This window comes from Mobula hypostoma, chromosome 23 (genome assembly GCF_963921235.1).
Source record: "Mobula hypostoma chromosome 23, sMobHyp1.1, whole genome shotgun sequence".
Classification (NCBI taxonomy): domain Eukaryota; kingdom Metazoa; phylum Chordata; class Chondrichthyes; order Myliobatiformes; family Myliobatidae; genus Mobula; species Mobula hypostoma.
Genome location: NC_086119.1, coordinates 56,164,661 through 56,191,905, shown reverse-complemented (window position 1 = coordinate 56,191,905; position 27,245 = coordinate 56,164,661). Strand labels below are relative to the sequence as shown.

The window sequence follows — 27,245 nt, the reverse complement described above, 5'->3', positions numbered from 1 at the left end:
AACAATAAACTCTATATGAAAGAAAAGGGGCAGATCTTGTTGAAACTTGAAATGTGAGAGGGTAGACGTCAAGATGTTTCCATTACTGGGGGAACAAATTTCACAACATATGCCAGTGACATTAAATCCGATTCTGATTGGGAAATCTTGAACAAGAGACACAGATAAAAGGGGCAATTATTTAAAATCTGCATAAGAACGTCTTCCCACCGAGAAGTGAATATCTGAAATTCTCTACCCCCACAGGTATGTGGAGGGTAAGATCATGGAAGATTTTTTAAAGAGGAGGAGGATCAATTTTTGAATTTGGGGAACTGAGGACTAAGAGAAAGAGTAATAAGAGTGATAATGAGGAAAAACTTCTCATTAAGAGTGATAATGAGGAAAAACTTCTTCCACAGCATGTGAATGGAATCGGTAGAAAAGCATTGTTTGCAGATGTGGTAGAAGCAAGTACCATTGGGTCCTTGAAGAGGGTACTGGGTAAACACAGTGTGATGAAAAAAATTGCGTAACTATGGAAAAAGAACCAGGCAATGGAGCCATGAATTAGGCAGATGAAGAGGCAGTGCAGTCATGATGGCCTTTTCCTGTCCTATAACTATTCTACAATTCAATCAGGAATGTACATGAGCAAGAACAAACCTGCAGGATTCTTTACTTTGCCCTCAGGATTGCTGCTTGCCGTTGATGCAGTCGCAGCAGAGCTTGGTCCTACTGCTGATGGCAGGTAGACATTCTTCTTAGCTTTGGTTGTGTTGGTCCCAGTCAGGCCACCAGGCACTCCAGTCAACAAATCATCATTGCTTCTGCTCTTAGTCTATTATACAAGGAGAAATCACAGACATCACAGGCCATTTTAAAAATAGTATTCCAAATTGCTTTAGAGTAACTCTCAAAATATGGTGATGTAGCAGTAACAAACCCAGTTACATCTATCTCTCAAATTAATGCACTACATTCTTGGGCAAGTTAGGCTGACTTGTCATTAAGTGCTCCTAATGACAAGAGATTCTACAGATGCAGGCAATCACATACAAACAGATGGAGGAACTCAGCAGGTCAGGCAGCATCTATGGAGCGGAATAAACAGTTGACATTTTGGGTTGATGAAGGGTCTTGAAACTTCAACTATTTATTCCACTCCAGATGCTGCCTGACCTACTGAGTTCCTTCCAGGGTTTTATATGTGTTAAGTGATCTGAACGGTTGTACCGTATAAAACTTTGGATATGTAAACAAGGCCACATTAAATTTCAAAATATTCTAAGTAATGAACAGCTAAGACAAGACCATAAGACACAGGAGTGGAATGAGGCCATTCAGCCCAGAGTCTGCTCTGCCATTGCATCATGGCTGATCCCAGATCCCTCTCAACCCCATACACCTGCCTTCTCGCCATATTCCTTGATGTCCTGACCGATCAGGAAATGATCAATTTCTGCCTTAAATATACACACAGACTTGGCCTTCACTGCAGTCTGTGGCAGAACATTCCACAGATTCATACTCTCCGGCTTTAAAAAAAATCCTGCTTATCTGTTCTAAAAGGTCTCCTCTCAATTTTGAGTCTGTGCCCTCTAGTTCTGGATACCCCACCATAGAAAACATCCTTCCACATCCACCCCATCTAATCCTTTCAACATTTGGTAGGTTTCAATGAGATTCCTCCTTGTATTCTTCGAAATTCCAGTGAGGAGAGGCCCAAAGCTGCCAAAGACTCCAGATATGTTAACCCCTTCATTCCCAGAATCATCCTCATGAACCTCCTCTGGACTCTCTCCAATGACAACACATTCTTTCTGAGATATGTGGCACAAAACTGTTGACTATACTTCAAGTGTGACCTGACTAGTATCTTATAAAGCCTCAGCATTATCTCCTTGCTTTTATATTCTATTCCCATTGCATTTGCCTTCTTTACCACAGATTCACCCTGTACATTAACCTTCTGGGAGTTCTGCATGAGGACACCGGGTCCCTCTGATGTTTGAACCTTCTCTCCATTTAAATAATAGTCCGCACTTTTGTTCCTCTTACCAAACAGATTATTGTTCATTTCAACACTGTATTCTATCTGCCACTTTTTTCGCCCATTGTTCCAAATTGTCTAAGTCCTGCTGCAGTCGCATTGCTTCCTTAGCACTACCTATCCCTCCACCTACCTTTGTATAATCTGCAAACTTTATCACAAAGCCATCAATTCCATTATGCAAATTATTGACAAACAATGTGAAAAGTAACAGTCCCAATACTGAGCCTGAGGAACAACATTAGTTACTGGCAGCCAGCCAGAAAAGGCCCCTTTCATTTCTACTCACTGCCTTTATGAAGTTTTAAGGGAATTGGGGGATGTAAGAAATTATTCTTGGATTCTTCTAAATAACGGGTCAAAATTAAATGCCAGCTTGTGTGTGCTCTATTCTGGATAGTGCGCAGAGTTTGTCCTTCGCTGAGAAATCTGCCTTCAGCTTGTTTAGATTAACGACTCACAGCTGTCCCTTTGGGAACGATATGAGGGCTGAGTTCACACAGGTCCACACACCATGTCTCACCATTTTACACCACTGAACTTGTTTCTAACGAAAGGAAGTAACTGTTAAAGACTGGACAGAACATTGCTTTTTTTTAATTAAAGCTCTGATTTAGTGGACTCTCTTATCTAAGTAATTAAGTTTTGCTCCAACAGACCTGGTGAAGAAAAACAGTTTCTCTAAGTGCTCTTTGTTTCCTAGTTCTATAAATTGTAAAGTTTCTGCACGTTAGTTAGAAGCTCGTCACGAGCCGCCAGAGAGAGAGAGGTATTCTGTCTCCCTGATGCCTGGCTCCGAGCTTCTCGCCGGCTGAGTTCGAACAAATAAATGGTGAAAGGATAAAGTAAAGAACTGTGTGTGGTGTGGTTATTGGTCCGGCAAATTTAAGTTTACATTTGGTGCCATGACTCGGATCCCAACACAGGGAATGTTTCGCTGGGCTGAGTAAGCGACCTAGGGTTTGAATCGGACACAACTGAGTGGTAGGGCGCCCCGAGGAGTTTTACCTCTGGCCAATCCTTGTGTCCGGTCAGGGTTTCTGCCCCTTGCCCATCGAAACTTGTACCTTGACGGGATCCAACGGACCACCCAGACCAGGAGAATAAAGCAGTTGTTTTTGAGAGTACTAACAGAGAATAAGGCTAACAGTTGTTTTTGTGAGTATTAACGGAAAATAAGGCTAACAGTTGCTTTTGTGAGATTGCTGCGGGTGACATTGGCTATTCTGTATTATGCTCGGAACAGCATTACGAACCTCGGTTGGGAGAAGTGGTCGCCGCTGCCCAACGAATTCGGTTAAGGGTTGCGCATGCCTCAGAATATGGCCGGTTGAAATTTGATGATAAGGATACGAGACTGGCAGCCCGGTAAATTTCTCACCTCAGCAGCAGAAATATGGCCAGTTGAAATTTGATGATAAGGATCTTCAGGTGTTAAGTGCTGCACTAACTAAGCGATTGGGAAACTGTGTATGGCCCTGGGGGGAACTTGGGATATATCCGCCTGTGAACAAGCAGTGAATTTGATTTGGAAAAAGAATTGCAGTAAAAAATGAAATTATTGATTTAAAAATGGAAAGATAAAACTGATACCAAATGGAATAATACTTTACTGGCCAGTTGGAGGAACAATGCCTGTGATAAAGGGGTGTAGCGGTATGTACGTCAGAAGGAAATCCCAAGAGTTGGGAAACATTAAAGGCAGAGTGCGAATGGGTAGAAGGGAGAAGAAAAAGAAAATGAGAGAAACAAAGAAAACAGGGAAAGGCAGATATGGACAGATGGGAAAGTTTAAATCGGTAGTACCGCGCACAAATTCTAGGGCCAATACGGGATCCCGAACCCATGTCTGGCATACCAACCCTATCTGAGGACAGTGACCGTGATGACAATTGGGCATCCACCTTGTCCCCCACCTTACCAGGGGCCGAGTGCACCCAGTGCTCCCAAACCCCAATCCTCCCAGTACTCAGATATGGTGGCCGCTCGGGTAAAACAGCTGCGGCAGGGAAGGGAAGGCTCCCTATACCCTGAGATCCAGAAAGGGAATACCAGGGATTATTCCAAGACAGAGAGGGAAGAATCCAATAAAACCCCAGAGTTAAGGGGTCCACAGAGACAATTGCCCACCCGAACGCTGCCCAGTCCACGAGCAGCCGAGGAGGGGCAGCCTCAGTAATTCTTGTATGCACCTTGGAAGCCTCAAGAGATGATAATGATCATGAATCAGGCCCCCGACAGAAAAGAAAAACCAGCACAGTTTGCTTAGTATGTCCGCAGTACTATACAAATGTATAATGTGACCCTGCAAGATTTATTTGGTCTCTGCTACATGATTCTCTCAGCTGATGAGGGTGGAAATGGAAGGCAGAATTAAGATACCAAACCTATCAGGAGTTACAGGCGGGAATCCAAATGAGAATGAACAGACAGACCAGATTATTCAAGCCTTGGAGTGTAAATATCACTAAAGTACTTGAATGCAAACTTAAGCCTGGGAAATCGGGACCAGACTATCGGGAGCGATTTGTGGCCTGCTATGGCACTTTCTCAGGAGACCAAGCCTCTAATAATGGTAATCCGCTCCCCCCAGTTTAATGCCTTACTGCTCCAATGCTTACCAATTAAGTTAGGCCAACATGAGTACAACTAATAATATGGATTGGCCTGACAACGACTGAAATTGAATGCAATGAGCTTTGACATACTACTGGAACCTGGCTTTCGAATCCCGATCAACCTGAAGGGAAGTAATATTAAAGGTGAATATGTTCAGCGGGAAGGATGTGAGAGGGCTATATCTGGGGATCAGCAATGGGAACAAAAACCTACCAAGGGACAGGTGGGGACAACAACCTGTTTAGAAATTAACAAGCCAGGATGCTTCCTACCATGAGTACCACCCCTCAGGAGGAGCCCAATGTAATATTACAAGTTACTGCAATTCTGATTCCATTTATGATTGATACGGGGGCAACCACACCCACTCTCGATCAGGAAATAGTATCAGAAAAGGGATTCCAGCTATCAGATGCTAAAATCACTCTGTCTGGGTTCGAAGGCACGGAACACACGTTATTCACGTACCCAGCCACTACAGGTGGAATTCCAGGGGGACCCAGTGTGAGGTTTCATTTACAGCCACCACCAGTCTGGGGTGTAATCTTGCTCTGTCCGTTGGAAGTCGAGATTCTATGCACAGACAAGGGTATCACCCTACTGTACAACCGACCCCCCCCCACCCCACCCCAATGGTGGGCACTTAATCGGGACTCCACTTCGTCTGAACCCCCTCTGCCAGAGGAAGACCCTCATGTGACTCTGTGCTATGATCCTACGGGATACTCAACTGAGGAAAGCCAATATTATGCACCCTTCGAAGGACAGAAGTTCCCAGTCACGATGATTGGAGAGGTTAAAGGAAAAGAGGGCACTGCATTACTGGCCGAAGTTTCGGATTTCCTTTGGCGAGAGACAGGACTGGTGGTTCCCCATACCACCGTTAGGGTTTTGCCCTGGGTTCAAGCCAAAGAGCCTAGGGTTCCTTGCCTACACCCTGACGAAACAAGCCTCCAGCACCGAGGGGGACTGGCAAGAGTTGGCCGTGGGCCAACTCCGATACTGGAAGGAGTTGGAGGTGAAGACGGGACATCTGGTAAGACACTCTTTTAATATTGACAAAACCCAAGATGTTGTACCACATCTGTGGGTAATTTCAGGCCATGAAGTCGGCTGCACCAACTGCCCCTCCCGCGTTCGGATCACCGTGAAAGAAGGACAGGCTCTCCCATCCCTTCTGCAATATCCTTCCTCCTAAGAAGGATGATGAGCACAAACGAGGAACCATGTGGTACAACATACACAAAATGCTAAAGGGACTCAGCAGGCCAGGTAGCATCTGGGAATAGGTAAAGAGAACAGTCGACATTTCGGGCCAAAACCTTTCGTCAGGACTGAAGAAAAAAAGCTGAGGAGTAGATTTAAAAGGTGGAGAGGGGAGACAGAAGGTGTTAGGTGAAACCTGGAGGGGGAAGGATGAAATCAAAAGCTGTAACGTTGATTGGTGAAAGAGACAGAAGGTCATGGAAGAAATAAAAAGGGGGGAGGAGCACCAGAGGGAGGCAATGGGCAGGCAAGGAGATAAGGTGAGAGGGAAAAGGAGATGGGAAATGGTGAAGGGAGAGGAGGTGGAGGGCATTACCAGAAATTTGAGAAATCTATGTTCATGCTACCAGGTTGGCGACTAACGAAACAGAATAGAAGGTGTTGTACCTCGAACCTAAGTGTGGCCTGATCATGACAGTGGGGGAGGCCATAGATGGCATATCGGAATGGGAATGGGAAGTGAAATTAAGATGGGTGATCACTGGGTGATCCTGTTTTTTTTCTGGCGCATGGAGCTAAGGTACTCTGCAAAGCTGTCTCCCAATCTATGTCGAGTCTCACCGATATGCAGCAGGCCATATTGGGAGTCAGATACCCATGAGTGAAGCTGACAAAGAGAAGATGGCATTTATATGTCCACATGGATTCTTTTAGTTTGAAAGAATGCCCCACAGCATATCAGGAGCAATGGCTACTTTCCAACGCATCATGGAGAAGACTGTTGAGGATGTGAACTCGTTTGAGGTACTAGGGTACTTTTATGATCTCAGTGTTTTGGTCCACACTGGAGGAACGAGGCCTCTGAAGGTGTTGGATCATCTGAAAGCTGAAAGGTTAAAACTGTCACTGGACATGTGCCAGCTCTATAAGATATCAGTCAACCACATCCAAGATAGAGGCATTGACCACATGGCCTAGGCTGAGCGCTCTACACTATTCCTTGGATTCTATGGGTACTACTGGAGATTTGTGAAGGACTACTTCAAAGTAAGCCACCCTCTGAATCAGCTTCTGTGTGGTTACCCTCCCTTGGGGAAGAATGAAAGGAGAAAGTGGTAATTTATCTTAGCACTTCGGAGCCTTTTAGGGAAAGATGAGATGCAAATTGTGAAGAGGTCTTTCAGCTTCTGAAAGAGTTGCTGACTAAAGCACCTGTGATAGTCTTTGCAAATCCCCAGTTGGCATATGTACTGAATACCAATGCCAGCCGTGAGGGTTTAGGTGTGTTCTATATCAGGACCAGAAAAAAAGGGTTGAGACCTGTTGCTTTCATCAGCTGTGGTCTGTCACCCTCTGACTGAAACTAACCTATGCACAATTTGGAGTTTCTGGCATTGAAATGGGCTGTGGTGACAATACGGTGCCAAGTTTGGGGTGAGATCTGACAACAATCCACTGACTCGTATAGGGAACTCGGAGAAGTTGGATGAGATAGGTCATTATTGGTTGGCGGTATTGTCTGCTTATGATTTCAGCCTGAGAGCCTGAACAATGAAGATGCATTGTTCTGACATTCACATGAGATTCTGGGAATGGATAGAGAGTGGGAGAGTGGTTCCTGTCTCTGGCGTCAAAGCAATGTGCCAGTTTTCCATCATGGGGAAATCAGAGGTAAGGCTATGGCATGACAGAGCAGTGGATCACTTGGGAGTTCCTGGTTGCGCCATTCCATAAGCTTATTGCATCTTGACCAATTTGTACCCAGGTCAGCATTCACTCTTTATGGAAGGACTGAGTTCCCGCAGCTGCTCTCTTCCTATGCAGATGGAAAGGAGTTTCCCATATTCTGATATTTACGAGAGTATTGGACTGCACCTTAATATTGTTTTCCTTCAGTCTTTAGGTGTTTTCTTTTTTGTGGATGATTGGTGGGTGCGTGATCTGTTAAGTTTCTGTGTCTAAGAGTGGGGTTAGGGATTTGGTGTCATTGTTTGCTGTTCTTTCCTGCAAGTGAATGGTTCAGTGATTGTTATTGTGGCTGCTTTTGCTGCGGGGGGGGGGGGAGGTTTGAGGTCTGCGAGGTTTTTTTTTAATTCGGAGGACGGGAGTGGAGATTGATGTCTTTTCTTTCATCCATACTCAAGGTCTATCTGTATTTAATGACTATCTGGACTAGACAAATATCAGGGTTGCATTGTGCATGCATACTCGCCAACATAAGAACCCTTGAACCCTCTCAGCACTGATGCACGGCCTCAAAATGTTGACAATTTCTTTTCTACCACTTTCAACAGTGGTAGAAGGGAAGAAACAGCCGAGGGAAAAGGAACAAGAGAAAATCTGCAGATGCTGGAAATCCAAGCATTTCAGCTTGTTCCTGCCTCACTGAACTTATATTTGCGTACCTCAACTGAGTTTTATACCCCCGGTTCAGTTCCTACATCTGTGACACTTCACACACTCTTGATCTTTTCAGTGATTTCAATTTCCCTGGCCCCAAGCATCTTATTTCCACCATGGATGTCCAGTCTCTATACACTTTCATCCCCCACCATGAGTTCCTCAAAGCTCTCTGGTGCTTTTTGGACATCAGACCCAACCAGTTCCCCTCCACTACCACTCTACTCTGTCTAACAGAACTTGTCCTCACTCTCAAACACTTTTCCTTTGGCTCCTCCCACTTCCTTCAAAGGTATTGCCATGGATACTCCCATTGTCCCAGCTATGTCTGCATTTTTGTTGGCTACGTGGAAGTCTATGTTCCAAGCTTACACTGGGGTCACTCGCCCATTTCCCTGCACTACATCGACGACTGCATTGGTGCAACACCCTTGCTGAGCTCATCAACTTAATCAACTTTGTCTCCATCTTCCACACTGCCCTCAAATTTACCTGGTCCATTTCCAACACTTCCCTCCCCTTTCTCAGACTCTGTCTCTATCTCTGGAGACAGCTGATCCGCTGATATCTACGACAAACCCACTGACTTTCACAGCTACCTGGACTATACCTCTACCCCCTCTCTCAATTCCTCTGTCTATGTCACATCTGCGCTCAGGATGAGGGTTTTCATTCCAGAACGAAGGAGATATCCTCCTCCTTCAAAGAAAGGGGCTTCCCTTCCTCCACCAACAATGCTGCCCTCAACCACACCTCTTCCTTGTCATGCACATCTGCCCTCACCCCATCCTCTCGCCACCTCGCCAGGGATAGGGTTTCTCTTGTCTTCATCTATCACCCCACCAGCCTCTGCATCCAGCACATAATTCTCCGGAGCTTCTGCCATCGCCAGCAGAATCCCACCGAGAGTCACATCTCCCATCCCCCGACTTCCAGCTTTCCGCAGGAGTCCCTTGTCCATTCATCCCTCCTGACACTTATCCTTGCAAGCAGAACAAGTGCTACACCTGCTCCTATACCATTCAGGGCCCCAAACAGTCCTTCCAGGTGAGGCGCCACTTCACCTGTGAGTTTGTTGGTGTCATCTATTGTATGCGGTGCTCCTGATGTGAGAGACCCAATGTAGATTGGGAGACCGCTTCACTGAGCACCTACGCACGTCCACCAGAAAAAGCTGGGATCTCCCAGTGGCCACCCATTTCAATTCCACTTCCCATTCTGACATGTCCATCCATGGCCTCTACTGTCAGGAGCAATGTCTTATATTCTGTCTGGGTAGCCTCCAACATGACGGCACGAACATCGATTTATCGAACTTCTGTTCATACTGCCCCCCCCCCCAGCTTCTATAATTCCCCATTCCCTTTTCCCTCTTACCTTAACTCCTTGCTTGCCCATTGCCTCCCTCTGGTATTCCTACCCCTCTCTTTCTTCTATGGCCTTCTGTCCTTTAGATTCTGCCTTCTGCAGCCCCATACCTCTTTCACCAAACTTCCCAGCTCTTTACTTCGCTCCTTCCCCTCCTAGTTTCACCTATCACCTTGTTTCTTCCTCCCCTCCTCCGATCTTCTAATGCTGAATCCTCATCATTTTTTCTCCAGTCCTGCTGAAGGGTCTCAGCACAAAATGTCAACTGTACTCTTTTCCATAGATGCTGCCTGACCTGCTGAGGGAAAAGGAAGTCTGACATTGGTGGTGGGGAAACTGCTGGAGTCAGTTATCAAAGATGTGATAACAGCACATTTGGAAAGCGGTGAAATCATCGGACAAAGTCAGCATGGATTTGTGAAAGGAAAATCATGTCTGACGAATCTTATAGAATATTTTGAGGATGTAACTAGTAGAGTGGATAGGGGAGAACCAGTGGATGTGGTATATTTGGATTTTCAAAAGGCTTTTGACAAGGTCCCACTCAGGAGATGAGTGTGCAAACTTAAAGCACACAGTATTGGGGGTAAGGTATTGGTGTGGATAGAGAATTGGTTGGCAGACAGGAAGCAAAGAGTGGGAATAAACAGGACCTTTTCAGAATGGCAGGCAGTGACTAGTGGGGTACCGCAAGGCTCAGTGCTGGGACCCCAGTTGTTTACAATATATATTAATGACTTAGACGAGGGAATTAAATGCAGCATCTCCAAGCTTGCGGATGACACGAAGCTGGGTGGCAGTGTTAGCTGTGAGGAGGATGCTAAGAGGATGCAGGGTGACTTGGATAGGTTAGGTGAGTGGGCAAATTCATGGCAGATGCAACTTAATGTGGATAAATGTGAGGTTATCCACTTTGGTGGCAAGAACAGGAAAACAGATTATTTTCTGAATGGTGGCTGATTAGGAAAAGGGGAGGTGCAACGAGACCTGGGTGTCATTGTACACCAGTCATTGAAAGTGGGCATGCAGGTACAGCAGGCGGTGAAAAAAGCGAATGGTATGCTGGCATTCATAGCAAGAGGATTGGAGTACAGGAGCAGGGAGGTACTACTGCAGTTGTACAAGGCCTTGGTGAGACCACACCTGGAGTATTGTGTGCAGTTTTGGTTGCCTAATCTGAGGAAAGACATTCTTGCCAAAGAGGGAGTACTAAGAAGATTCACCAGATTGATTCCTGGGATGGCAGGACTTCCATATGAAGAAAGACTGGATCAACTAGGCTTATACTCTCTGGAATTTAGGAGATTGAGGGGGGATCTTATTGAAACGTATAAAATTCTAAAGGGACTGGACAGGCTAGATGCAGGAAGATTGTTCCCGATGTTGGGAAAGTCCAGAACAAGGGGTCACATTTTGAGGATAAAGGGGAAGCTTTTTAGGACCGAGATGAGGAAAAATTTCTTCACACAGAGAGTGGTGAATCTGTGGAATTCTCTGCCACAGGAAACAGTTGAGGCCAGTTCATTGGCTATATTTAAGAGGGAGTTGGATATGGCCCTTCTGGCTAAAGGGATCAGGGGGTATGGAGAGAAAGCAGGTACAGGGTTCTGAGTTGGACGATCAGCCACGATCATACTGAATGGTGGTGCAGGCTCGAAGGGCCGAATGGCCTACTCCTGCACCTATTTTCTATGCTTCTATGTCTCTATTCTTGGAGTAATGTTACAGAAGCAGGTGGGCTGGGAAAATGTAATGATCAAGTCCATATTTCCCTGAAAGTGGCAGCACAGGTTGGTAGAGTGACAAAATAGGCACAGGCAAATGGAATATTGTCCTTACAGGAAGCAGGTTGTGTATTCTGTCACGGTTAAAAAGCCATTCAGCCTACTGGGTCTACACTAGCTGCCACCAGAATGCCATCAGTTACATTACACCCTCCAGACTCCCTGTAGCCCTGCAACTGTTTCTCTCAAATGGTCATCAACTCTCCTTTGATTTCTTTGCCACTTAACAGCAGTAAGGAGCACTTTATACAATGACGATTCACCTACTAGCATGTTTTAGGGATGTGGAAAGAGAAATCCACAAAGACATTGAGAGAATGTGCAAGTTCTACTCACTAAATAGCTATGATCTGGATTGAATCCTGATCCCTGGGGCTTTGAAACAGCAGTAGCAACTGCTGTGCTGTTCTGAGTCACACAGAAATGACAGGTGGGGTGGAAGGAAGTGTCGTTAAATTAACCATGGACACTGGGTCAGTTAAGTCATTCATTCTGTCCTGGTCTCCAATATTTCAGGTATTAACTTTCATTCGTTATTCTATTCTCACCCCCTGGTTTTTGTGACTCAGGCTTTTACCGCTAATTTTTCCAATTCTAATCAACTGTTATTGATCTAAAATGTCTCCTCTGACTTTGCTTCTCTGCAGCCGCAGCCTGACCTGATACTTACACAATTATCTGATTTTAATTCTGACTTCTAACATTTACAATATTTTGTGTGGAGCTTCATCCATCATGGTTACTGCAACTTAGAGAGTTACTAGTTTTGCAACTAAAGCAGGAGATGAAGTTAAAATAGATCTGCACACTGGTATCCTCCTGTACCCGAATAAATTGATTAGACAGCCTTCAACAACTCCTTCAGATTAAACTGGATAGAGGTTACCATACAATAATCATACCCATGCATTAATGGTAACCTTCTGTTAAGTAAAATACAAACATTTTTGTAATGACCGATTACTATCTCCAGATGGCAGTATATTCCATCTAGAATCAAGATGGACAATTACAGCTGTTCAATCATAAACGCAAGAGATTCTGGGGATAGAAACATAGAAAACCTACAGCACAATACAGGCCCTTCGGCCCACGATGCTGTGCCGAACATGTACTTTAGAAATTACCTAGGGTTACCCAAAGCCCTCTTCTTCTAAGCTCCATGTACCTATCCAGGTGTCTATTTAAACAGCGGTCGCCAACCACCAGACCGCGGACTGGTGCCAGGCCGCAAAGCACGTGCTACTGGGCCGCAAGGAAACGATATGATTTGGCGATAGGAGTCAGCTGCACGTCATCCATTTCAGCGCAGGAAGAAGGTCAACTCCTCGAGCTTGCAAATGATGGCAAGCTGAAAAGTATGTTTGAGAAAACATCTCTGTCGGCATTCTGGATCAAAGTCAAGGCTGAATATCCTGAGGTAGCCACGAAAGCACTGAAAACGTTGCTTCCATTTCCAGCATATCTCTGCAATGAATGCAACGAAAACTAAATTGCGGAATAGACTGGACATAAGGAACTGCCTTCGAGTATCGCTGTCTCCAATCACCCCTCGATGGCACCGGCTTGTTGCAGGGAAACAAGCCCAGGGCTCCCACTGATTCAGCGATACTGGTGTGTTCCAATGATTTTATATGTTCATACGGGGAAAGTATGTGCTGTGTGTTAAATATTCAAACGTTACTTAAAATGTTATGATGCTATTGACTTATAAGTGACTTATACAGTAATTGACTTATCACTATATTCATGCGAGGAAAATATGCGCTGTGTGTTTAATATAAAATTCGTGAGATAAACCCTTTTAGAAATGAAATTGAGTGTATTAGCCATTAAAAAGTGACTTATAGTTGACTGATCTTCTATATCGCGGTGGTGATTAACAATCCCCCCACTCCCAAACAGAATCGCCAAAAATGATTTGTAGAAAAAAAAAATCTGCACATACACGCATGCGCACACAAGTGACCGCGCAAGGCTTCACAGTAATTGTAATCTTCTCGGGGTAAACACAGCGTATTTGACGGTTACTCTTGTCCGTTGGCAACCCTATTCCCCAGGTCTGCCAGTCCGCAAGAATCTTGTCAATAATAAACAGGTCCGCGGTGCAAAAAAGGTTGGGGACCCCTGTATTAGAAGACCCTATCGTACCTGCCACCACTACCGTCGCCGACAGCCCATTCCACTCTGCGTAAAAACTTACCCCTGACATCCCCTCTGTACCTACTTCCAAGCACCTTAAAATTGTGCCCTCTCATGTTAGCCATTTCAGCTCGGGGAAAAAGCTTCTGACCATCCACATGATCAATGCCTCTCATCATCTTGTACAACTCTTATCAGGTCACCTCTCATCCTCTGTCGCTCCAAGGAGAAAAGGCCAAGCTCATGCAACCTATTCTCATACGGCATGCTCCCCAATCCAGGCAACATCCTTGTAAATCTCCTCTGCACCCTTTCTATGGCTTCCACATCCTTCCTGTAGTAAGGCGACCAGAACTGAGCGCAGTACTCCAAGTGGGGTCTGACCAGGGTCCCATATAGATGTAACATTACCTCCCGGCTCTTAAAGTCAATCCCATGGTTGATGAAGGCCAATGCACTGTATGCCTTCTTAACCGCAGAGTCAACCTGTGCAACAGCTTTGAGTGTCCTATGGACTCGGACCCCAAGATCCCTCTGATCCTCCACACTGCCAAGAGTCTTACCATTAATACTATATTCTGTCATCATATCTGACCTACCAAAATGAACCACCTCACACTTATCTGTGTTGAACTCCATCTGACACTTCTCAGCCCAGTTCTGCATCCTATCAATGTCCCGCTGTAACCTCTGACAGGCCTCCATGCTATTCACAACACGCCTAACCTTTGTGTCATCAGCAAATTTACTAACCCATCCCTCCACTTCCTCATCCAGGTCATTTATACAATCACTAAGAGAAGTGATCCCAGAACACATCCCTGAGGCGCACCACTGGTCACCGGCCTCTATCCAGAGTATGACCTGTCTACAACCACTCTTTGCCTGCTGTGGGCAAGCCAATTCTGGATCCACAAAACAATGTCCCCTTGGATCCCATGCCTCCTTACTTTCTCAATAAGCCTTGCATGGGGTACCTTATCAAATGCCTTGCTGAAATCCATATAGACTACATCTACTGCTCTACCTTCATCAGTGTTTTTAGTCACATCCTCAAAATAACTGAGGATGCTGGAAATCCAAAGCAACATGCATAAAATGCTGGAGGAACTCAGCAGGTCAGGCAGCACCTATGGATATAAATGAGCAGTTGATATTTTGGGCCAAGATCCTTCATGAGGACTGGAAAGGAAGAGGGAAGATGCCAGAATAAAAAGGTGGGGGCAGGGAGGGGAAGGAGGATAAACTAGATTGCAATAGGTGTCGCCAGGTGGGTGGAAAAGTTAAAGGCTGAAGAAGAATGAATCTGACAGGAGAGGGCAGTGGACCATAAGAGAAAGGGAAGGAGGAGCACTAGGAGGTAGTGTTAGGCAGGTGAGGACAAGAGGTAAGAGGCTAGAGTGGGGATTAGAAAGAGGAAGGGGAAGAGGAAAAGAAAATTACCGGAAGAAATGAATGTTCATGCTATCAGGTTGCAAGCCACCTAGATGGAACACGAGGTGTTGCTCCTTAACCCTAGAGCAGCCTCATCGTGGCAGAAGAGGAGGCCATGGACTGACACTTTGGAACGGGAATGAGGATAGGAATTAAAATGGAAATGCTGGAAATGCTGCTAGAGATTCTGCTTTTTTTGTGGATGGAGCTGAAGTGCTCAACTAAGTGGTCTCCCAATTTACGTCAGGTCTCACCAGCTGATAAATGCCACAGACTGAAAAGTGCATAAACAAGTATTTAAGTATAATTAAAGAACTATAAATAATTTTGAATAAATACATAATGGTACATATCCGCTCCTCCTCCATTTGGAGATGACTGAATACATCCTGGAATATTCTAGACATACAGGTACAGTAGTGAGCTATGTAAGAGTCTTGTAACATAGAAACAATATATATATATCCAACAGACATTTAAAAGATGTTGCTGCTCCTGCCACAACCATTTCTTCTGGTAACTTATTCCACATCAATACATACACATTTTACATTTATGAAGTACCACTCAGATCAGGCAAGTGGCAAAAGCATCAAAAGAGAGTTGATAGCCAACAGACTACTCTAAAAAGCCAGTCTGGTAGGCATTCTATAAATTCTTCACTTGGGATGCAGCACCAGCCTGATTTTCCCCAATCTACCTGCATACTGAAATCCCCATTATCATAACATTGCCTTTCTTACAATGGCTTTTCTATCTCCCGTTGTAATTTGTACCCCGCATCCTGGTTACTACTGTATTTAGAGGCCTGTATATAACTGCATCAGGGTCTTTTTAACCTTGCAATTTCTTAACTCTACACACAAGGATTCTACATTTTCTGATCTTATCACTTCTTTCTGAGGATTTGATTTCATTTTATACCAACAAAGCCACCCTTTGTCCACCTGCCTGACTTTTTAATATGATGTGCATCCTTAAATGTTTCGCTCCCAGCTGTGATCTTCTTTCAACTTTATACTTTATCGTTGCCAAACAATTGATACTAGAACGTACGATCATAACAGCGACATTTGATTCTGCGCTTCGTGCTCCCAGGAGTACAAATCGATAGTAAATATTAAAAATGTAAAATATAAATCATAGATAGAAAATAGAAAAGGTAAAGTAAAGTGCAAAAAAACGGAGAGGCAGGTCTGAATATTTGGAGGGACTCTGTGATGCCCGCAACATCCTACCTGGCAATTTCTAGCTGCACTATAAGTTCATCTACTTTATTCCAGATACTCTGTCTATATTCAAATATCTTCAATCCCTGCATTCACCACCCTTCTCGATTACCTATCAATCCCTATGTGTATCTACATCTACACTATCATCCCTAATGGCTACCTATAGGACTGTAAGCAGAGATTGTTCCAGAAATTTGACCAACAGTCCTTACAAATGCAGCTTTGTCACTTGCATGCCTGTTGCCTCCTTCCCTGCTGACCGACTGCAGTTTAATCACATTCTTTCTCTTCACCCCTTAATTTTCTGATAGCAGTGGCGATCACTGGTTAATTGTTGGTCAGGGGTATCTGCAAGGTAAATGTATCAGGCTTAGGGCCTCTCAGCAATGTTGGGGTGATTTGTATATCAATGACTGTAAGGACCTCACCCTGGTGGCATCTCCTGGACTGTCCAGTCGATCACTGGCCCAACCACTGAAAGAGCCCAGCTCATTTGTATTCATTCCCCATTCAGGCTGGGGAGACTCTTCAGAAGTTGTGGGCATTTTATTTTCCTTCTCCATCTGCCACCACGTCGAAGCTCTGGAACCCGATTCTCTGCTGCAACTCTGATCCCTTCCCATCTACTTTCCCTAATATTTTTTCTATTTTGAGCTATACAACTACTCATCTATTTTCAGCAACCAGCCATCATTACAGAGTACAGTTACCATTACACTTTAACATGCTATTCAAGGCTTGCTGTCATGCTCTCTTGGTGTCTTCTACATTTGTGTTTGTTGTGTGTCTGCTTCCATCAGCTGTGGTCAGATTTGACACAGCTGGCTGGTGTTCCTCACTTAGGTTCTCTGCACAGACACTGTTACAGACACACTTCATCTCTCACTCTGTCTGTGGGGGTGACAATAAGGTGAGTTACACAGTTTATCCTGAGTCCTGTGCTTCCACTGGCTGCTTTGCCAGAACTGCACACAAACAGAGGCATCATTCATTCGGAGCACCACCTGTGAGTGAAACATGTCTTGTCAGACAGCTCCCTTACTATGACTTGGTCACCTGGTTGTGGAAGTACCATCTTCTCTCCCTCTGGCTCTCTCTGATCTGCAACATTGCTGCTGCTTTACTCCATCCCTCAATGTGTTAGCCTGGTAATAATGGTCTTTCACATCTCCCTGTAATCTCACTAAAGGCATTTGTAGTTTCTTCTCGCAAACACGAGGAATTCTGCAGATGCTGGAAATTCAAGCAACACACATCAAAGTTGCTGGTGAACGCAGCAGGCCGGGCAGCATCTCTAGGAAGAGGTACAGTCGGCGTTTCGGGCTAAGACCCTTCGTCAGGACTAACTGAAGGAAGAGTTAGTAAGAGATTTGAAACTGGGAGGGGGAGGGGGAGATCCAAATGATAGGAGAAGACAGGAGGGGGAGGGATGGAGCCAAGAGCTGGACAGGTGATTGGCAAAGGGGATATGAGAGGATCATGGGACAGGAGGCCCAGGGAGAAGGAAAAGGGGGAGGGGGGGAAACCCAGAGGATGGGCAACGGGTATAGTCAGAGGGACAGAGGGAGAAAAAGGAGAGAGAAAAAGAATGTGTGCATATAAATAAATAACGGATGGGGTACGAGGGGAAGGTGGGGCATTAGCGGAAGTTTGAGAGTCAATGTTCATACCATCAGGTTGGAGGCTACCCACACGGAATATAAGGTGTTGTTCCTCCAACCTGAGTGTAGCTTCATTTTTACAGTAGAGGAGGCCGTGGATAGACATATCAGAATGGGAATGGGACGTGGAATTAAAATGTGTGGCCACTGCGAGATCCTGCTTTCTTTGGCAGACAGAGCGTAGGTGTTCAGCGAAACGATCTCTTAGTCTGCGTCCGGTCTCGCCAATATATAGAAGACCACATCGGGAGCACTGGACGCAGTATATCACCCCAGCCGACTCACAGGTGAAGTGTCGCCTCACCTTGAAGGACTATCTGGGGCCCTGAATGGTAGTGAGGGAGGAAGTGTAAGGGCATGTGTGGCACTTGTTCCACTTACAAGGATAAGTGCCAGGAGGGAGATCGGTGGGAAGGGGTGGGTGGGATGAATGGACAAGGGAGTTGCGAAGGGAGCAACCCCTGCGGAAAGCGGGGGGGGGGGGGAAAGAAAGACGTGCTTAATGGTGGGATCCCGCTGGAGGTGGCAGAAGTTACGGAGAATAATATATTGGACCCGGAGGTTGGTGGGGTGGTAGATGAGGACAAGGGGAACCCTATTCCTAGTGGGGTGGCGGGAGGATGGAGTGAGAGCGGATGTGCATGAAATGGGAGAGATGCGTTTGAGAGCAGAGTTGATGGTGGAGGAAGGGAAGCCCCTATCTTTAAAAAAAAGGACATCTCCCTCGTCCTGGAATGAAAAGCCTCATCCTGAGAGCAGATGTGGCGGAGACGGAGGAATTGTGAGAAGGGGATGGCATTTTTGCAAGAGACAGGGTGAGAAGGGGAATAGTCCAGATAGCTGTGACAGTCAGTAGGCTTATAGTAGACATCAGTAGATAAGCTGTCTCCGGAGATAGAGACAGAAAGATCTAGAAAGGTGAGGGACGTGTCGGAAATGGACCAGGTACACTTGAGGGCAGGGTGAAAGTTGGAGGCAAAGTTAATAAAGTCAACGAGCTCAGCATGCATGCAGGAAGCAGCGCCAATGCAGTCGCCGATGTAGTGAAGGAAAAGTGGGGGACAGATACCAGAATAGGTTTGGAACATAGATTGTTCCACAAAGCCAACAAAAAGGCAGGCATAGCTGGGAACCGTGGCTACATCTTTAGTTTGGAGGAAGTGGGAGGAGCCAAAGGAGAAATTATTACTAGTAAGGACTAATTCCACTAGATGGAGCAGAGTGGTGGTAGAGGGGACCTGGTTAGGTCTGGAATCCAAAAAGAAGCGATAAAACCCAATTACTTTCATAACTATAGCCCACCAAGAGAAATTGGAAGTAGATATCCCTGGGCATGGAAAACAGAGTCTTTCAAATATTTCGGCATCATTATGCCAGAAGATTTGGCAAAATTATCAGAATGCAATTATCAGCCTATATGTATAAAAATTAAGGAAGATATCCAATTCCTTTTTTTAGTCTCAGTTCAAGGACTGAATCTATTAAAATGAATATACTGCCCAGACTACTATATCTCTTTCAGACCCACCAACAGAGATTAATCAAAAGCAATTCAATGAATGGAACAAGATGTTATCAAGATATATGGCAAGGTGAAAGGCCTAGAATTCATCTCAAAACTTTGCAATTAGCGAAGGAAAAGGGGGGATGGGGCCTACCTTCTCTTAGAGAATATTATTTTGCAGCACAGTTGAGAGCTGTGATATGCTGGTGCAACCCATCATATGACGCTCAATGGAAAAACATTGAGGAGGGGATACTTCCCATCCCCATACAGGCAATTTTGGCTGATAACAACCTACAAAGGTACATAAATACTGTTGATAACCCATGGGTGAAATGCGCTCTTAAAATATGGAAAACTATTATAAAAGAATATAAACTAGAGGGAGATATTGCAATTCTTAAATGGGGTGCATATGACTCTGATTTTACGCCAAATAAACTGGATGCTAGATTTAAGGACTGGACAGCTAAAGGAATAACAGTTCTTTGCAATATAATGAAAGAAGGAACACTGTTCAGTTTTGAAATGCTTAAAGAGAAAGATTTATTAGAAAAACAACTATTTACAGATGCAACAGTATGTTCATAGGATGGTTGAAAATGTAATCAAGGCAAGTACATGTTTGATAGAGCTATTTAGAAAAGTATCTAATTCAGATAACGGTAGTAGGATCATTTCAATTGTGTATAAGGGTTTGTCAAATCTTAAAACACATTCAGCTTCATACATTAAAACAAAATGGGAGAAAGAAGGAGGGATAATTATATCTGAGGAAGAATGGACAATAATATGGAGGTATCAATGGAAGTGTACCAGTTCACAGAAATGGAGGGAGTTCGGGTGGAAAAACTTGATACGATATTTTATTACACCCTCTCAGAAATCCCATTATGATAGCAACTTCCCTGTTTGCTGGAGAAATTGTGGAAATCAAAATGCAAACCATTATCATATGTTCTGGGAATGCCCCGTTATCAAAGACTATTGGAGTGGGATACACAATGCCCTACAAGACATCTTTAAATGTGAAATACCCTTAGAAAGTAAGACCATATATTTTGGGTATATACCTCCAGAATGGTTGAAAAGAGATAAATATTTAATGAATATACTGCTGGTGGCTGGTAAAAAGACTCTTACCAGGAAATAGTTATCACAGGAGAGCCCAACTTTAAATGTATGGATGGAAATTACAATGGATATTTACAAAATGCAGAAAATAACAACATCTGTTCATCATAAAGGCTGATTTATACTTGCGCGTCAAATGTATGCTGTAGGTATGGCGTAGCCGCGAACCCTACGCCGTCTCTACGCTGAACCCTACGCCATAGCTTAATGTGCACCTCTCCCAAAATATAACTACGCGTCATGGCGTCGCAGACCGCAACAACTGTGACTGGTCCACTTGGTAGCATTGCATTTCCTCCTACACTGTAATAGCTTGCCATTGGGCGACTGAAGGGCAGGGAAGGAACTCTGGCTGCAATGCTTTCCATAAGGCTTTACAGACCTCCGAAATTATGGAGGACCCTGTGCTTGATGCCAGTTTGTAGCTAGCTGCTACAGCCTGTTGACTTCCACCTGAAGCTAAAACTCGAATGGTGATTGCCAGTCTCAGAGTATACTGTGTGTACACTGATGCGAAATAAATGGTTAGAGATGATGAACCAAATCGTCAAATCTACCTGCCGACTTCCGAAAATATTTGAAATGCATTTCCTCGTCCATGTCTCTCAGTGGCCGGACAAGCACAGAAAATTCACCCTCCTTCAGTTTCAGTCGCCATTGTTTGAAGTTTGAGTTTCTTGGTGTTGAGTTTCAACACGAAGAAACTCAACACAGTAGCACAGAAACCCCGCCGCCGTCTAGTGTTTTGGCGGTGAATTGCAGAGCGACGTGGACACACCAACACACAAGTATAAATGCTCACAACGGCGTAGTCCACTTGCGTAGGCTGTGGCATAAGCTAGTACGCACAAGTATAAATCAGCCTTAAGTTGGAACAATATGATTCATACTGGGGAAAGTGGTTTAACGACATAACACCTCATAGGCCTGATTTAATTCTCACAAATCAATGAATATGTTGTAAAAAAAAATCACTCCCTACTTGTACATAGTTTTCTCCTTTTGCTTGTTCTTTCTTTCCTCTCTTTTCTGTAAGTGTGTACCTCAGATAAATATTATGTGATTTGTGGCATATATGACTATATGATATACATGTACAATATCTGAAATACATCTTATGGAAATGTTTGTTTGATGATGAACTTCAATACAAAATAAATTACAAAAAAAAATCAGAAAATTTGCAGAACAGTCTAATCAACATACCATCCACAGCCATGGCACACCAATTTGCACAAGGAGCCACAGTGATGTTTTAATGTTCTAATACCTTTTACCATTATACCACTCCTGTATAATTCTTTAGGTGACAGCTAAAACCTTGAAGGTCTCCTCACATTCCTGATCACTGTCTGAAAACCTAGAATTCATTTTCTTCTTTGCCATGCCTCTATATTATATATAAAAATGTATGCAACGGTGTGGCCTCAGGAAGAAAATATCTAGGATTTGCAGCACAAAATTGAATTGTGAAATATCAGATTCTCTACCACTTATCTTCTATGAAAATGTCAAGAAAATGTGTGTGTTCAGTTGAACTAGGATCAGAGATAAAAACTATAATCCATCTTCTATTATGCCAGATGGAAAGATCTGGCATAGTTACCTAGAGACATCTAATATCCCAAAAACAAAGGAAATTCATTTTTCGACAAGTTCTTTTCTCCCACTTTCCTCTTTATATCCATTTTAACTTCTAGCTTCCTCCGCTCTGATAAAAGATCATTGCCAGGTCACTAGGTGTATTTCAGGCAGAGCTTGATAGATTCTTGATTGGACATGGCTTCCAAGGTACAGGGAGAAGGCCGAGGAATAGGATTGAGGATCAGCCACAATTAAGTGGCAGTGCAGACTTGAAGGGCCAAATGGCCTATGCTTCATAGTCTAAAAGATGATTGGATTTGAAACATTAACTGCTTCTTTCTCCACAGATGCCGCCTGGCCTAATAAATATTTCTAGCAATTATTTACATACTGCAGTGAAAAACTATTTATGTACATCGCTTGTGATGATTTCTACTTAATAGTGGCTAGCGTAACACTGTTACAGCGCCAGTGACCTGGGTTCTGCTCTGCCACCATCTCCAAGAGCCTTGTACATTCTCCTTGTACCTTCATGGGTTTCTTTGGGTGCTCCAGTTCCCTCCCATATTCCAAAGATGTATGCATCAGTAGGTCTAAAGGGCAGCACTGGCTTGTTGGATTTGAAGTGCCTCTTACCTTACTGTATCTCATGCTAACTGGCCAGGGTGCTCCTCACCCTTGGCTGCCAATATGGCTGATTGGGACAGACAACTAACTGCTCAGACAGAACCTAGAACCAACCAATCAACTGGACAGTATGACAAATGCTTCTGGGTATTTTGACATTCAAACAGTAACACATAGAATCTGTTAAAGTAAAAATTTAAACCTTTTATATTTCAAATATTGAAAAACATGTATTGAAAGTTTATCTTAAAACATCAAAACGACTAAAATTCTAACTTGCCACCCAATTCTTTCTGGTCACTTGAATGGCAGACTCTTGTGCCAAGTTGAACCCAGTGCATACTCATTGCTTGGTCTTACCACCAGGGCTGCAGTGCTGCCTCAGTGAACTTGAGTAGTATGGTCAGCAGCCCTTGGCAGAAAACTATACCTCCCGCTTAGGCCAACAGCAACACTGGAAGCTAGAACCTGCAAATCAGTACAGAATAATGCAAGCAAATGCATTCCCATTCCCCCCACAAAAACGGATAGTCTGGGGAAGAGGCATGCACCTTACACTAGTTGATGTTTGAATGCAAGGGTGAGCAAGTACTTTAATGTTGTATGTGTCTTATTCACAGATTAGACTGTTCTCTCAGACAGAAATGAATTATACCACACCATTAATCAGGGCTGGCAGGGTCATGGTCATATACAGTACAATAATTCCCATTATCTGAAAAATGTTCTATGCAGAACTTGAATGTCACATTTAAAACATTACTTTGAAAGTACTTCAATGACAGCAGAGTACATTAGTGAATGTAAAATGATGAGCAACTAATTGAGTTCATTAATTGCTGAAGGAGCAGCCAGACACGTGATGATCCTATTGGACCTTCTTTTCAACGAGTCCATCTGAGGCATCTCTTCATGAAAGCTCCTGTAAAACCTAAGTGTCATCAAGTACAACTCCAGTCCCTCTACAGCATACTTTGACTGGCTGATATTTTTTATTTAAATTATCAATTTTTTCAAAATTTTGAAAATGATTAGATCCTTCCAATATTGCACATTGACATCCAGTTCCAGATGTTTATAAAATTATCCAATTGCATATTACATCTGACCACATTAATACTTAATAACAATTATTTATAAACAAATCCAGCATTTTTCTATTTAAAAAATGGAACGGACACAATTATACAATCCCTTATACTCTCTAGTTCACACTCAAGCCACATGAAATCAACCACTAAAATAGTTCCTGTTTGCTCAGTGTTAGACAGAAATATTCAGGAAATGTGGTTAACTTTATTGCCACACATTCACTATCTTTCAGTCAGAAAGCAAACCACAAACAACGTTGTGGCTAAACTCCGTTCTCGTATCAACATAATTGTGTGACAAGTATCTTGTGCGACAAGCAAAGCTATTTTCTATGTTTCTATGTTTCCCATTTCAAAATACTCACCAGCACTTCCTTGTGTTCATATTTGTTTTCCCAAACTAGGTAAAGTTTCAGATTATGTCAAGTTCAGAAACAGAACTAATTAGTAAGCTCAAGGTGATATGAAAATGCAAATGCACTTGCTGATGTTGCAGCAGCTGAATTAGCAGACTAATAATTCAGGCCTGCAATGACCATGTCAAGATTTGTATTCAAAATCCCATCATTACAGCTGCAGTATTTAAATTCAGTTAATAATTCAGACCTTAACATAAAGAAAATGTAGAACAAAAAGACTGCGAAGTACAAGTACACAGAGGGTGCAATAATTCAATGGCAAACCAGTGTATTATGCCTAAACAATGGAGACTACAACAGGACAAGGGAGGATTTGGCTAGTGTAGGCTGGGAACACAGTCTATTTGGTGGGATGGTTGAAGAACAGTGGAAGACTTCTCACGATGCTCGACAAAAGTATATTCCAGTTAAAAGCAAGGATAGTAACAGTAGGGAGAGCCGGCCTTGGATAACTGAGGAAATAAAAGAAGATAACAAACTAAAAGCTCACGCGTACAAAGTCACCAAAGGAGTGGGTAACTGGAAGATTGGGAAGACTTTAAAAAACAACAAAGAACCATAAAGTGAGCAATGAAGAAAGGGAAGATAGATTATGAAAATAAACTAGCACAAAATAAAGATAGTAATTTTTAAAATAATTCTATAAAGCAGAAGAGGGTGGCTAAAGTGCACACAAGTCCCTTGGAGGACAAGAAAGGGGAATTGATACTGGGTAATGAGGAAATGGCGGAGGCTTTGAATGACTATTTTGTGTCACACCTCATGATGGAGGACATGTCTAACATCCCAAAGAGAGGTGTTATGGATGCAATAGGTGAGGAGCTCGATATAATAGCTATCACTAAAGAGGCAGTGCTGAGCAAACCTGTGGGACTGAAGATGGATAAGTCCCCTAGTCTTGATGGAATGCATCCCAGGGTACTGAAAGAAATGGCTGAAGTTATCGTAGAGGCTTTGGTGACCAAAATTCTTTGGTCTCTGGGCAGCTCTCGACGGATTAGAAGACGACAAATGTCACGCCACTGTTAAAAAAAAAAGGATGTAGGCAAAAGGCAGATAACTATAGGCCAGTTAGTTTAACATCTGTTGTTGGGATAATGCTTGCAGCTATCATTAAAGAAGAAATAGCGAAGCACCTGGAAAGAAATGGATCCATCAGGCAGATGCAGCATGGATTCAGCAAAGGCAGGTCCTGTTTGATAAACTTACTCGGGTTCTTTGAGGATATAATGAGTGCAGTGGATAGAGGGGAACAGATGGATGTTACTTCCTTGGATTTCCAGAAGGCGTTCAGTAAGGTGCCGCATAAAAGACTGAACCATAAGATAAGGATGCCTAGAGTAGGGGGTGATGTATTAGCATGGATAGAGGATTGGTTAACTAATAGAAAGCAGAGAGTTGGGATACATGGGTGTTTCTCTGGTTGGCCATCAGTGGTGAGCCACAGGAGTCGGTGCTGGGCCTGCAATTGTTCATGATATACATTAACGACATGAAAGAGGGGACCAAGTGTAGTGTATCTAAGTTTGCTGATGATACTAAATTGAGTGGAAAAGCAAATTGTGCAGAAGCTACTAAGAGTCTGCAGAGATAATATAGATAGGTTAAGTGAGTGGGCAAGGGTCTGGCAGATGGAATACTATCTTCATAAATGCGAGGTTATTCACTTGGAAGGGAAAATGGAAGATCAGATTATTATTTAAATGGTAAAAAATTGCAGCTTGCTGCTGTGCAGAGGGTCTGGAGAGTGCTTGTGTATGAATCACAAAAGGTTGGCTCGCAGGTGCAGCAGGCTATTAAGGCAAATGGAATGTTGGCCTTCATTGCTGGAGGGATTGAATTTAAAAGCAGGGAGTTTATGCTACAACCGTACAGGGTACTGGTGAGACTGCACTTGGGAGTACTAGGTGCGGTTCTAGTCTCCTTACTTGAGGAAGGATATTCTGGCTTTGAAGGCGGTGCAGAGGAGATTCACCATGTTGATTCCAGAGATGAGTGAGAGATTGAGTTGCCTGGGACTGTACCCACTGGAATTCAGAAGAATGAGAAGAGACCTTATTGAAACATATAAAATTATGAAAGGAATAGATAAGACAGGAGGAGGAAAGTTGTTTCCACTGACAGGTGAGACTAGGGGGCATAGCTTCAAGATGCAGGGGAGTAGATTTAGGACAGAGATGAGGAGGAACTGCTTTTCCCAGAGGGTGGTGAATCTGTGGAATTCTCTGCCCAATGCAGCAGTGGAGGCTACCTCAGTAAATATATTTAAGACAAGGTTGGATAGATGTTTGCATAGTAGGGAAATTAAGGGTTATAGGGAAAAGGCAAGGTGATGGAAATGAGTCCATGGCCAGATCAGCCATGATCTTATTGAATGGCGGAGCAGGCTCGTTGGGCCAGATGGTCTACTCCTGCTTCTATTTCTTATGTTCTTATGTTCCCTGAAAATGACATAACAGGTAAACCAGGTGGTGAAGAAGGCTTTCAACATGCTGGCTTTCATCAGCCAGGTTGAAGTACAGAAGTTGGGATGTTGTGTTGCAGTTGCACAAAATGTTAGTGAGGCCACATGTGGAATACTTTGTACATTATTTGTTCACCTGCTACAAGAAACATGCCATTAAGATGGAAAGAGTGAAGAGGAGATTCAAGTGAATGTTTGATAGGATTTGAGGATCTGAGTTATGGAGGGAGGTAGAGCAGGTTGGGAATTTTGGAGCATAGGAGAATTAGGGATCACAAACAAGAGAAAATCTGTAGATGCCGGAAATCCAAGCAACTCACAAAGTGCTGGAGGAACTCAGGCCAGGCAACATCTATGGAAAATAGTATAGTCGACGCTTCGGATGGAGACCCTTCGTCAGGACTGGGGTGGGGGGGGGGAGGGAGGGAAAAAGGACGAGGAGTCAGAGTAAGAAAGTGGGAGGCCAATCATAAACAACAGAAAACCCCTCTGACCTTCCCCTCTCCGAGGCAGAACGTAATGCCCTCAGCAAGGGCCTCACCAT

The 27,245-nt window shown here is 43.8% G+C and overlaps 1 protein-coding gene across 10 annotated transcripts in view; it reads right to left on the bottom strand.

Moving 5' to 3' along the window:
• Positions 1 to 27,245, bottom strand: part of specc1la (sperm antigen with calponin homology and coiled-coil domains 1-like a) — a 282,720-nt gene that overhangs the window by 220,873 nt on the left and 34,602 nt on the right. For all 10 annotated transcript variants that reach the window (XM_063031671.1, XM_063031670.1, XM_063031672.1 and 7 more), the window contains one exon: positions 646 to 820. In XM_063031671.1, coding sequence (XP_062887741.1) covers positions 646 to 820 — 175 coding nt within the window. The remainder of the gene's footprint in view (positions 1 to 645; positions 821 to 27,245) is intronic.